We start from the raw sequence: 12,580 nt of genomic DNA, 5'->3' as shown, positions 1-12,580 counted from the left end.
CGGTACTGAGTGTTGAAGTTTCATCCTGACTTCTCTAACTGTGCAAGTTTTAACAAGTAAAAAGATGTGAACTTGCTGAACACCTACTTTGTTTATTTCTTTCACCGGAGTTTTTCTCCTTTCCTTGGGCTCTCTCATTTCTAACTGGTTTTTTCTAAGTTGGCTAAAAGTTCTCTAGTTCCCACAATATATAAGCTTTACAAAGACAATTTTTCTGAACCCTCTAAACTCCAACTCAGGGTAGCTTAAAAAAATGAAACTAGAAACATGCAAAGAGAAGTGTTAGGTTGCCACAGATAGGAAGAAGAGCAAATAAGTGGTTATTTCAGCTTCTAAGAGTGGAAGCAGAAACCTCAGGCTTTGCTTACAGATTCTGTGCAGCTGTCTCACGTTAGGATGTTTGGCGCCACCTTGTGGCAGAATGACTGCCATCAAGGAGAGGAGCACAGCTTCTCAGGAGGAGGCAGCCTGAGAAGGGGTAGGGGCAGGAATAAATTGTGGGAGGTGTGGTGCTGAAGCTTAAAACAATTTGCAGAAATCCTCTTTGTGCAGACCCCCACAAATTATGAATACAAAATCACTCGAGCCCCTAGACTTGTGCAAAGTGATGGTCCCTGAGGCATTAGCTTCACCAGGAGCCCTCTGGTGCAGGGTGACAAGGTGATGCTGGTGGTCATGGGTTGGGACGGACTCTCCTGGCAGCCTGGCCACTGCTGGAGGCTTGGTGGTGTTTGAAGGAGCACAATAACCTCTGCTACTGGATGGACTTAGCTATTACTTTGCTTGAGGTATAGTTGATTTACAGCATTAGTTTCCAGTGTACAGCAGAGTGATTAAAGATTTCATAGGTTAAACTCCATTTGTAGTTATTATGAAATATTGGCTATATTACCTGTGCTGTACAACCCATCCTTGTAGCTCATTTGTTTTACTGACGGTCGTTCAGCAGATAGTTGCGATTCTGGGGCTTCCATGAGAGGGAGTAGGTTCATGTCCCTCTACTCCACCATCTTGTCTCTGCCCCATGCTTATTTAATGCACAGTAGTCTGTGGTCCTATCTCATCCCTTCCTCCTTGCCCCTCCCTATTGGTAACCACTGGTTTGTACCTATGGGTCTTGGGTGGGCTTTGTTTTCAGGCATGAGTTGGAGGTTGTCTCTGGGCAGGTTACATGGCCGTCTCATCTAGGACTCCACACTGATTCTTGCTTTGGACTTTAGCCATCAATGGCTGCTCCCACCCCTGCCCTGCCTATGGTGCAGAACTTCTGCCTCTCTCCTCTTTAATTCAGTTCAGTTGCTCAGTTGTGTCCAACTCTTTGCAACCCCAGGGACTGCAGCACGCCAGGTCTCTTTGTCCATCACCGACTCCTGGAGTTTACTCAAACTCATGTCCATAGAGTCGGTGATGCCATCCAACCATCTCATCCTCTCTCATACCCTTCTCCTCCCGCCTTCTATCTTTCCCAGCATCAGGGTCTTTTCCAATGAGTCAGTTCTTCGCATCAGGTGGCCAAAGTATTGGAATTTCACCTTCAGCGTCAGTCCTTACAATGAATATTCAGGATTTATCTCCTTCAGAATGGACTGGTTGGATCTCCTTGCAGTCCAAGGGGACTCTCAAGAGTCTTCTCCAACACCACAGTTCAAAAGCATCAATTCTTTGGTGCTCAGGTTTCTTTATAGTCCAACTCTTGCATCCATACATGACTACTGGAAAAACCATAGCTTTGACAAATGGACCTTTGTTGGCAAAGTAATGTCTCTGCTTTTTAATGTGCTGTATAGGTTGGTCATAACTTTTCTTCTAAGGAGCAAACGTCTTTTAATTTCATGGCCACAGTCACCATCTGCAGTAATTTTGGAGCCCCCCAAAATAAAGTCTGTCACTGTTTCCATTGTTTCCCCATCTATTTGCCATGAAGTGATGGGACCAGATGACATGATTTTAGTTTTCTGAATGTTGAGTTTTAAGCCAGCTTTTTCACTCTCCTCTTTCACTTTCATCAAGAAGATCTTTAGTTCTTCTTCACTTTCTGCCATAAGGGTGGTGTCACCTGCATATCTGAGGTTATTGATATTTCTCCCGGCAATCTTGATTCTAGCTTGTGCTTCATCCAGCCCAGCGTTTCTCATGGTGTACTCTTATTCTCTCCTCTTACCCTTTTCTTTTTGAAGGTGAAAGAGTGATCTTTTCTTGCCTTCCACCCCCTAGAACTTCAAATGCTCTCCTACGGCAAGACTTTTTCCTGATGACACAACTCCATGAATTACAAATCTGTACCAGAACCTGGTTTTTATGACCCAGCAGAGGCTAAATGTTAACAAGGAAAGGGGAGAAATCACGGGCGCGGTCCTCTGAACAGAACTCTAGCTCTACGCTTTTGAAGGAGGGGCGTTGATCAAATCCTCTCACCCTTTTCAGATTTTGCGCACCCTTTTGTTCAAGGCTCTGCTCAAGCTCACTCCTCTAGCAAGCCTTCTCCAGTAGCCTGCTCCCAGTCCTGATCCTGATGCGAGTTCCTTGCTCTTGGTGGGAGGCAGTGTAACAGTGGTTAAGGGCACAGACTGAGGCCTGTACTAACCTCAGTCTTACTTATTCATTTATTTGACAAAGTGGGCAGAGGGAGGCACCATCGGTGACGAGAGTGATCAGTATATTCAGTCTATAGCCTCCTTCTCTTTGAGACTCCCTCCAGATAAAAGAGTGAATCAAGGATACTATTTGTGTTCTTTAAAGACAAAAAGAGTTGAAAACACAGAATGAGGGTGGAAGGTGACTGCTCAGAGTCTGCCTAAATGTCCCTCCCTCCCTCTCTGTGCCACGGACAAGCTCTTCACGCTTGGTCCACCTCCACGTGAGCGGCCCGGGGACGCTCCCCAGTTGGGCTCCGTCTTCATAGGCAGTGTCATCATGGCTGTCCCTTGGATCGTCATTTTAGAGCCCTTCTTCTACCTCTTTTGGAGCCAATGGTTCTTGTCTCCTTAACTCCCTTCCCTGCTCCAGGGGCACAAGATAGATCAAGGCAGAACTAGTCCCAGGGGAGGTATGAGCGCCCAAGGGCTGTCTTTGCTAGAGAAACAGCTTGGAAGCTTCAGGATAAGCATTTTACACCAGGGTTTCTTAAGCTGAAGGCAGCAGATACGTGTTCAGGGATCTGAGTTTTCTGCCAGAAGTTTTGAAAATCTGTTTTTTGACTTTTAAAAATATTGACATATAGTTGATTAACAATGTTGTGTTAGTTTCAGGTACACAACAGTGTGATTCATTATATATATATATATTCTTTTTCAGATTCTTTTCCATTATAGATTATTACAAGATAGTGAATATAGTTCCCTGTGCTACACAGTAGGTCTTTGTTATTTATCTTATATATAGTAGTGTGTATCTGTTGATGTTTTTTCATCTTTTGATGATAGTCTTTTTAAAAACCCACATAAACATATGCTGCTGCTGCTAAGTCACTTCAGTCGTGTCCGAATCTGTGCCACCCCTGCCAGCCCACCAGGCTCTCCCGTCCCTGGGATTCTCCAGGCAAGAACACTGGAGTGGGTTCTATTTCCTTCTCCAATGCATGAAAGTGAAAAGTGAAAGTGAAGTCTCTCAGTCGTGTCCGACCCCTAGCGACCCCATGGACTTCAGCCCACCAGGCTCCTCCATCCATGAGATTCTCCAGGCAAGAGTACTGGAGTGGGGTGCCATTGCCTTCTCCGAAACATATTCTAGGTCACCTTATAAACAACAGTCACCAAAGAGCTGGAAGATTCTTCCTGGATTTCAGTGCCTATTGTGGAATCATTGCCTAATGAACAAAGAACCAAGGTGGATATAGTATCTAAATGATGCCTTTGAGCTAGGTGAAGGCCAAATATCCTCACAACATGATTTATGAAGAAGTGTCTGTTGCTTAAAAAATAATAGTAAACTTTGGAATAACACTGTGTACCAAGTGTAGTTCAAGTGCGTTCTTAGTAACTCATGTAATCCTTGCAACAGCCCTGTAAGGGAGACACTTTTATCATCGTCATCTCCATTTTCCTTATGAGGTCATTGAGGCACAGAAAGGTTAAGTAACTTAACCAAAGTCCCACAGCCAAATAGGACTGGTACTTAGATTTGAACCTAGATAGTCTGGCTCTGAATCTGCTCTTCCTCACTGTGTAGCCTTCTAAGAAGACAGAAGCAGTTCACCCTCTCATCTGCTGAAAGTTGTAGAAGATAATTATGCTTCCACAAAAAATTGTGCATTGTCTAGACTCTAATCTCTGGAGGATGTGATTCTGGTTTTATGGAGGGTATTTTACAATCTACTAATTAGAGATAGCTGATAACAAAAATAATTATTGTCTATAGGCATGCAAATTCTCTCTTATCTTGTAGAGTTCAGTTGACTCCTCTGTCACCCCTGTTTGTGCATTCATTTCAGTATTCCTAATTTATAAATGCCTTTGTTATTCAGATTCTTTTTTGAACTTGTTAGAACACCTGCCAAGTTCCCTGGTTGACTAATGAGTGAAATAAAATCGTTAACATGTCTTCATTTTATATCTGTAGGAGAGCCACGATTTTACCCATTTTGAAAATTATTTTTTAACAAAGGTATTTCTTAGCTCTTAGCTTCTCAATGAGGCCTTCCATGACCTTCTGCTCACACAGCCCAGGCTCCCACCTCCTTAACCTGCTCTGGTTGCCTTTCCCTGTAACACTGTTTTTCCAAAATATTGTGTTGCAGTAGTCATATGTTTGTTGTTTTTGGCCTGTCTTCTCCCATTAGAATGTAAGATTCATGAAGACAAAGGTCTTCATCACCCTTGTCTCTGATGTGCCCCAAATACCCAGAGAGTGTCTTAACATAAAATGGATACTCAAAAAAAATTTAAAAAGGTAGAGAGAGAATTGAGTCTCTCTCCTCTTTGTAGGGTATAATTATATAAACACATCTTACTCAAAATACCTTACATGGCCATAACTTCTGTGTTAGTTGTCTCTTAACCAAGTATCCTGTGTCATATGTAAGATTAATTGTTAATTTGCATAGGATGGGAGCGATCAGCTGGTTGTATAAGAACTATAAACCTTGAGGCACTTATATCCATTTTTCTTCTTAATATTGAAGGGAGACTATAATAAGATATTTAGTGAAGATGATTTGCCCACATGAGGACCTATTAATTTTTTGCCTCCTGCTCCTTCCAAAGGAGGGATGTGTGTTATTCAGATTTGACAAACTGATTTAAATGATCTAACTATCCTCCACCATGGCAATATCTAGGCTATAAATTACAAAGGAGAAGGAACAGCTGGGGCAAATAGCAGGTAGCTCTGTTCTCTGGAGAGGCCTGGAAGAGGCCTTGTCAGCTGCTGTGACCGTGGTCTTGGGTTAGTTCCAGTAGAAGTGCTGAGAGAGAAACCATGTGCAGTGGGCGGCAGGGTCGAGATGCGGTCAGGGATGGTACAGAGAGGACCTAATACGGAGGGCACCTCTTCCTGCAAGAGCAGTGATGCTTTCACAGTGGATCCTCCTAAACATAAAAGTGCAGTGCTTGATGTTCGCATTAAGCATGGCATTATGAGCACTGTAAAATTTAAAGACTCTTTCAATCAATAAAAATTTAACCTTGAAAAAAGAGGAAAAAGAAAAATAAGAATAGAATCATGTGCTTTCTGTGAAATTAAAAATAATTTAAAAACCATCAGTCAATGATTTTGCAGCTATCAAATTATTTTATGAGATTTTAAGATTTCTAAGGATCATGTGTTCATATTAAACATTAAATTTTATCGACTCTTGGAAAAAGAAAAGAATGGCATTATCCTACCTGATAAAATTTTATCCATTCAAAATAAGGCGTGGGGTGGCAGGGGAAGAGTAACATTTTCTACTCAGCTGAAAGTTTGATTTGGGAAATTTTTTTTTAAGAAAATTATAGCATTTGTTTCATGTATTCTACATATTTTAAGTGGAGAGTTGTGGGAAATCCGCTAAATGAGGCTAGGCTGATGAGACATATTACGTTAAAGCAGACCCCCGCTTGTATAATAATGTATCAAACATAAATGTCAAGTATCAGTCCCTTCTTGAACTTTTTATTTAGTAAGAGCCACAGGATGCTGCCTGAATTACATACATTCTTCATAATGGCAGCCAGATACACTGGACTTGATTGTACCTTCATGTTAAGACATAGGACTTTATTAAGGATTCTAGGCATCAAGGAATTAATTTTTTTAAAAACACTACAAATAATTTTTTTTTGGTGAGAGATATATTAATTTTGATGAATTTGCTAATATGTGTTGGTGGTTGGGGGGAGTGTGTTCCCCAGTCATGTGTTAGACTCTTTCCTTTGCCTGTGTCCTTGAGGGGGCAGAGTTTGTGGCTGGCAAAGGTGTGAAGCATGACTGTGCGTGAAAACACTTGTGTAAATGATGACACTGAATCATAGTTACTAAGGTTGGAACTAAAATCAAGGAAACGCTGAGTATCTTAGTGGTGGGAACCACAGTGGTGAGATCAGTTGCTGACCCGCCCACCCCAAGCCCTACCGTGTGCCCACTGCCCGCATACACTCAGCCACTTCCATCACCAGAGAGGTGGCAAGGGTGGAGTCCACAGTGGCTGTGGGGGGCCCACTGCCTCCCAGCGTGACTTCTGCCAAGTGTAGAAGTGGGTGACAGATGTTTGTAGAGGTGATAAGCTCGTGGGGCAATGTTTTTGAGACTGTACTCTGAGTCATGTGTGGCTGGATTTCTCACAGCAAAGACTTGTGTGGCTGCACACTCACTGAAGCTGGCGGATCCACCAGCATGGAGTGGCTGAAGGGCTGGAGAAGGAGAATGGGGCTGTCAGAGGCCGGTTTGTCGTGCTTTAGGCAGAAGTGGCTAGATGGCTTAGTCACCTCCGGTGTAGCCCTGCCACTCACATCAACCCTCTGAGGAATCCTCCCAGCCTCAGCGGTAGCCTGGGTCTGACACCTCCATGTGGGAGAGTGACGGGGGAGGAAGGGGACATTCCTCAGCCCACCCAGCCTCACCAAAGCTCTGAGTGTGTATGCGGGGCAGCTCTGGGATTCCTGGCGCTCAGCTTGTGCCTCTCCTTGGCCCAGCTCATCAGTTCTGGAAATTTGGCAGGGCCCTGATGAGGGTGTCCTTGTCCTTACCCTTTGCTCCTCTGCCCTTTCACTTTCCTCTCTTATATCTCCCCTTTCTTTCCCTCTTTCCTCCTTTTACCTTTGCTGTAGGCCATGCCATAGCACCCATGGTCATTTATGTGGCCCACTTGTAACCCTCAGAGTAAAGACAGGATTGGCCAATCCCCCTGCATAACATGCTTTTTCATGCCTAGACACACCTCATGATTATGAATGTAAGTTTACAGTGTAAAGATATCGTACCCCAGCAAAGAGAGTTTTTTTAGACTAAGACATTGTAATAGTCAGCTCTTGCTGCTATGATACTGCATAACAAACAGACTGAGAGTCACTGGTATACAGCAACATTTATTTTTCTCATTGGTTGACCTCAGGGACACTGCTTCAGACTGTGATTTGTGGGACTTGGCTCCAGGCTTTGGGTCGAGCTCAGATTGGCTCCACATGTCTCATTTTTGTGCCACAGCTTCACAGTAGTAACAGGAACACAAGAGGAAAAGTGCAAACATAGGAAGCCTCTTAGGCCTCAGCTGAGAAATGGCACATTGCCATTTCTGCTCATCATTCCATTGGCCAAATCAAATAACGTGGCCATCCCCAAATATCAGTGGGATGGGGGAAAAGTACTCTACCCATTCTGGGCACTGCTGCACGGTCACTTGAAAGGGAGAAGGAGTGAAAGACTGAGAACATTTATCCGGTCTACTATCCAGTAGGTCCTCATCGTTTATGCCTGGGGCACATGGCTCCAATACTCAGGGTTGGAATGCCATGGAAAGGGATTCCAGGAAGCACAAGAAGCTCTGAGGAGTCCTGGTTGGTAGAAGTACTAAGTGTGAAACACATGGAGATGTTTACATTGTCCTCCTGTTCCTTCTGGAACATTATGGCTCATATCAGAGATGGGGGAGGTGCGAGTGGCTAGAGCCACCAACCCAGGAATCCCTTCCATCCAGACCTCCACACCCACTGGCAGCCTTCTACCCTTTGGAGCAGGTTCCTCCGAGCATCCACTTTAAAATTTTAGAGATATTTGAAAGCTTACTGTCTGAAGGGTTTGGATGAGAAAACACCGAAGAATTTGAGACAACTGTTAGCGATTCTTAGTGCCAACGATGGGGGGAAAGTTGTGGTCCGTCCTCAAATAATCAGAAGCTCATATTTGGAGTTGGAGCTGGCAGGCCGCTGCGTGTGTTTACGAGACTCATGAGATACAAAAGGCTGTTTTGATCCAACAAGGAGATGATTTATTGTCTTACAGACTGAGTGGCCATTGTGGTGAAGATTGATTTCTGAAAAGAATATCTCCTTTAAAGAGCCGTAAATAAAAAATGCCCTGTGGGTATTTGAAGAACATTACTATTCTGTTTCTCTTTAACCAAGAAACCCATGTTGCTCAGAGAAACAGTAAAATGTGTTCTTTTGGCTGAACACGTGAAAGGAAATAAGGAAATAAATACTTATTGGAAAGCTAGGTATTTTTCACATGGATCCCCGTGTGGAAAGGGAAAAAAATGATTCGTCAGTCTGACAGCTGCCCCTTTAAGAGAAATGCAAGAGAGGAGGTGTGGAGCTGACAAAAACATTGGTACAGATAAGTCTCCCTAAGGCTGTTCCTCTGGCTTCTGGGTCTCCCGAGTCATGTGTTTCTCACCACTCCTTTGTTCCCGTCACCCTGGCTGCCTCCTGGGGCTTCAGTGTTTCCTCTTTGCATCACGGCATGATCCCTACTTCTCTCTGTCTTTGTCCCCACCTCACAACTGGCCTTCAAAGCTTCTGTCTGTGCCAGAAGCCAGTTTTCCACCCTCTGGTCATCTTGGGCTTCCTCATTCCAGCATCTTTCCCAGATCAAAACCCAGGGCACTTCACGTGTCCAGTCATGAGGGTTGAGCTATGATGCAGCTCTTGAGACCAGCCCAACCGCCTCTCCTTTCCTAATGTGTGATTGTTGATGAGACAAATGGTCATTGTTGTTATTTTTACAGTCAGTACCCATTGCCATGAAAGTCTTCAAATGTCTGAAGTTGGGAACTGCCTGGGAGGGAAAAATTTCCTTGAGAAGGTCCCATATGAACTGGGTAGTGATGGATGAGTAGGATTTCACCAATCTCCAAAGCTGAGGAACAGCATTTTAGTCAGAAGGAACAGCATTTACAAAGTCCTCAACAGAGTCAAGGGGAAAAGATAACATTTTATAGGCTTCCTTTTCATAGAGAAGAAAAGAATGCGTCTCCCATCTCTGTGCTGGTGACAATGGTGGGTTTTGGGGGGGGTGCTGTGCGGGGTCTTATTTACCACATGTGGGATCTTTAGTTGTGGCATGCGAACTCTTAGCTGTGGCAGGTGAGATCTAGTTCCCTGACCGGGGATCGAACCCAGACCTCCTGCACTGGGAGCACAGAATCTAAGACCACCAGGGAAGTCCCACAAAAGGTGTTTCTATCTGCAGCATGACAAGTGCCTGAGAAAGAGACGATTCCTCAAGTCTTTAAGCATGTATCAGCCGGGCATTGGGCTGGGTTATCAGAGCACTGGGAATACAGAAAGAAGCTCCTCACGCAGTCACACCTATTGGCATACCCCTGGCTCCTATGTAACCACACTTAGCGGCTCCAGTGTTTCATCCAGGTAACAGCCTAGAGGCTGACCAGCGAGGGAGCTGATAGGATGAATGGGTCCAGACACCATGTGCATTGTATGGGCAATCGTTTGTATGAGGACTGATCCTAGGAAGGGGCAATCCGTTAATCATTTTTTTCATATCATTCCCAGTGTAACCCTGTCACCTGTGGGGATGTGTGTGGCACATACCAGGGTCACAGGGCTTCCCTGTATTTCTGAGTCGTGGCTGTTTTGCAGACATGCAGCCAGATATGATTCAGAGTGGCCGGTTGGGATGGAAATGAAAGTCACTTGAGGTTCGCTGGGGTAGGCGATGGTGCTGAGGTGTCCACTCAAGTGCCCCCCCGGCCCCCTCCCCAGCCTTGGCAGCTGCACTGACGCGGCCCTCCCTCCCCAGGTATGGAGAGTGCAATCACGCTGTGGCAGTTCCTGTTGCAGTTACTGCTGGACCAGAAACATGAGCACCTGATCTGCTGGACTTCCAACGATGGTGAATTCAAGCTCCTCAAAGCAGAAGAAGTGGCCAAGCTGTGGGGACTCCGGAAGAACAAAACAAACATGAACTACGACAAGCTGAGCAGAGCCCTGCGATACTATTATGACAAGGTAAACCTTGGCCGTTTCGGGAGGCTGTCACGGGGAGGGAGCGACCCTCACAGTCCCCTGAGGACAGCGGAAAATAGTGTACAGTGTGTGTGTGCGCATGTGCGTGCTCAGTCATGTCCAACTCTTTGCGACCCAATGCAGTACTAGCCCACCAGGCTCCTCTGTCCATGGGATTTTCCAGGCAGGAATATTGGAGTGGGTTGCCATTTCCTTCTCCAGGGAGTGTACCATGAAGGGCATCAGATAGGGGCTGTTGATGCAAGTTTGGTTGCTATTTAAGAAAGGCTGTGCTGTAGGGACTTTTTTTCTGGCAGCCCTTTAGGTGATGGTGTTTTTGTCGTTTAGTCTGATAAGTTGTGTACAACTCTTTCTCGACCCCATGGAATGTAGCCTGCCCAGGCTCCTTTGTCCATGGGGTTTCCTGGCAAGAATACTGGAGTGGGTTGTCATTCCTTCTCTAAGGGACCTTTCCGACCCAGGGATTGAACCTGCATCTCCTGCATTGGCAGGCGAGTTCTTTATCACTTGGCCACCAGGGAGGTCCACCCTTTAGGTGTGACCGTGGGTCAAATTTTATTGCCTCTGCTTTTTCTTTGGTGGTTGCTGCAAAAATTTGCTCACAACAGAAATTAGGTGCAGGGAGGTTCTGGGGCCTCCGTCACAGGTAGAGTGACAGAATGAATGTGACAATCGAGAAAGTCTGTTTATCCAGTCTGGTTTGTGAATCACTCAAACAGGCTTTTCCAGGGTGGGGAGGGGATGGTACCTGGGGCAAGCTATTTAACATTTGGGTGCTTGCTGTCCTCATTTATAAAATGGGGCTCAAATAGTGTGGGCTCAGGACTCTGTGTAGAACTAAACAAGCAAACACATGTGGAACACTTAGAATAATGCTTGGTACTCAGGGATCGTGACTACATGGGAAACCTCCCTAATTAAAAGCAAAACCATTCTCATGTTTAAGTCCCGGAAATAAGTCAGAGTGCTCTATTAATGATAACACAGCATAGTTTCCAAAGCCTGGACAGTCGGAGTGAGCTGTAATGTGTTTCTGGAAAAGCAATTGATGTGACTGCTGGGGCAAAATTATTGCTCTTGAGGGGTAATCATTTCAGGCCTGTAATTGTTGACCGTTTCTGTGTAGAGCTATTGTTGCTGAATATTTAGCCTCACAGACATAAAGATTTGGAGTCCTAATAAGGGTAAGCTTTTGTTCCAGTTTTACTATTCATGTTGAAAGGTGAATTAAAAACTGATTTAAATATTAGTTCCTGAACTATCTTTAGTGCCTTCCTCCTGCCAGCCTCTTTGGAATTCAAGACAGAAGGATTACACATTTCAGGAAGTGGCGGCATCGTTAATTATAAAGTGTTCCTTTATATGATCGTAATTGCATATGATTATGTCATTGAAATGTTAAAGGTGCTTCCCTTTAATGTAGCAATTAATTAATGCCAGCTTAATGCAGAGTCCTACCAAGATGTAAAAAGCACTTCTCACAAATGGCACTGTCTGAAAGCCTCACAGATGGTTTATTGTTTTGCCTTTTTCCCAGGTTCTAAGTCACACAATGAGAATTGGGGCCCTCTGAAGGAAAACTGTCATCTTGCTGGCTGGCAGAATGCCTAAGAGCATGACTTTGAGACTGACCAAAAAAAAAAAAAAAAAGTGATTTTATAGTTTTAAATCAAGGTGTCACAGAAAAGGGGTTCGGTGTCTGTGACTCGGTTTCCCCTTTTTCACATGGCCCAGGCATTGGGACAGAGGACTGTGGGATTTCAGCCCAAAGAGAGATCAGAGGATTAAGGTGACTTCCCCAAGAGACAGGCCACGTCGTGCAGTTCAGTCTACATCTGATCTCCCTTGGGCCGATTTTTAAATCTCTGGGGAAAGCAATTTCAGATTCTACACTCACCCTACATGTTTTGTACAGCCTGGTATCCACACCCCCGAGACTGTCCTGTGGGCGTCTCTTCCTTTACAGGTAAGGACGTGGGCCTTTGATGGGAAACCTTGCCCACAGTCCTGCAGCCAGAGAGCGGTAGAGCCAGGGTGCCCACGCTCCTGACCGGAAGGCACACGCCCTGCCTTCTGAACCGTTTGTTTCCTGTGCCTCTGAGCACCTGACTTCCAGGTAGGCAGTCAGACAGCACAAAGGGTATCACAGCCTTAGACGTTTTTGTTTTTTATCAAGCACC

General features: G+C 44.9%; 1 protein-coding gene across 5 annotated transcripts in view; it reads left to right on the top strand.

Annotated features, from left to right (window-relative positions):
- ELK3 (ETS transcription factor ELK3) overlaps positions 1-12,580 on the top strand; it is a 177,166-nt gene that overhangs the window by 126,139 nt on the left and 38,447 nt on the right. For all 5 annotated transcript variants that reach the window (XM_044941482.1, XM_044941481.1, XM_006073548.4 and 2 more), the window contains exon 2: positions 10,174-10,382. In XM_044941482.1, the coding sequence (XP_044797417.1) occupies positions 10,176-10,382 (207 nt within the window). In that variant the 5' untranslated portion in view covers positions 10,174-10,175. The remainder of the gene's footprint in view (positions 1-10,173; positions 10,383-12,580) is intronic.

This window comes from Bubalus bubalis, chromosome 4, assembly GCF_019923935.1.
Source record: "Bubalus bubalis isolate 160015118507 breed Murrah chromosome 4, NDDB_SH_1, whole genome shotgun sequence".
NCBI classification, from domain to species: Eukaryota; Metazoa; Chordata; class Mammalia; order Artiodactyla; family Bovidae; genus Bubalus; species Bubalus bubalis.
This window is presented reverse-complemented; position numbering and strand designations above follow the sequence as displayed.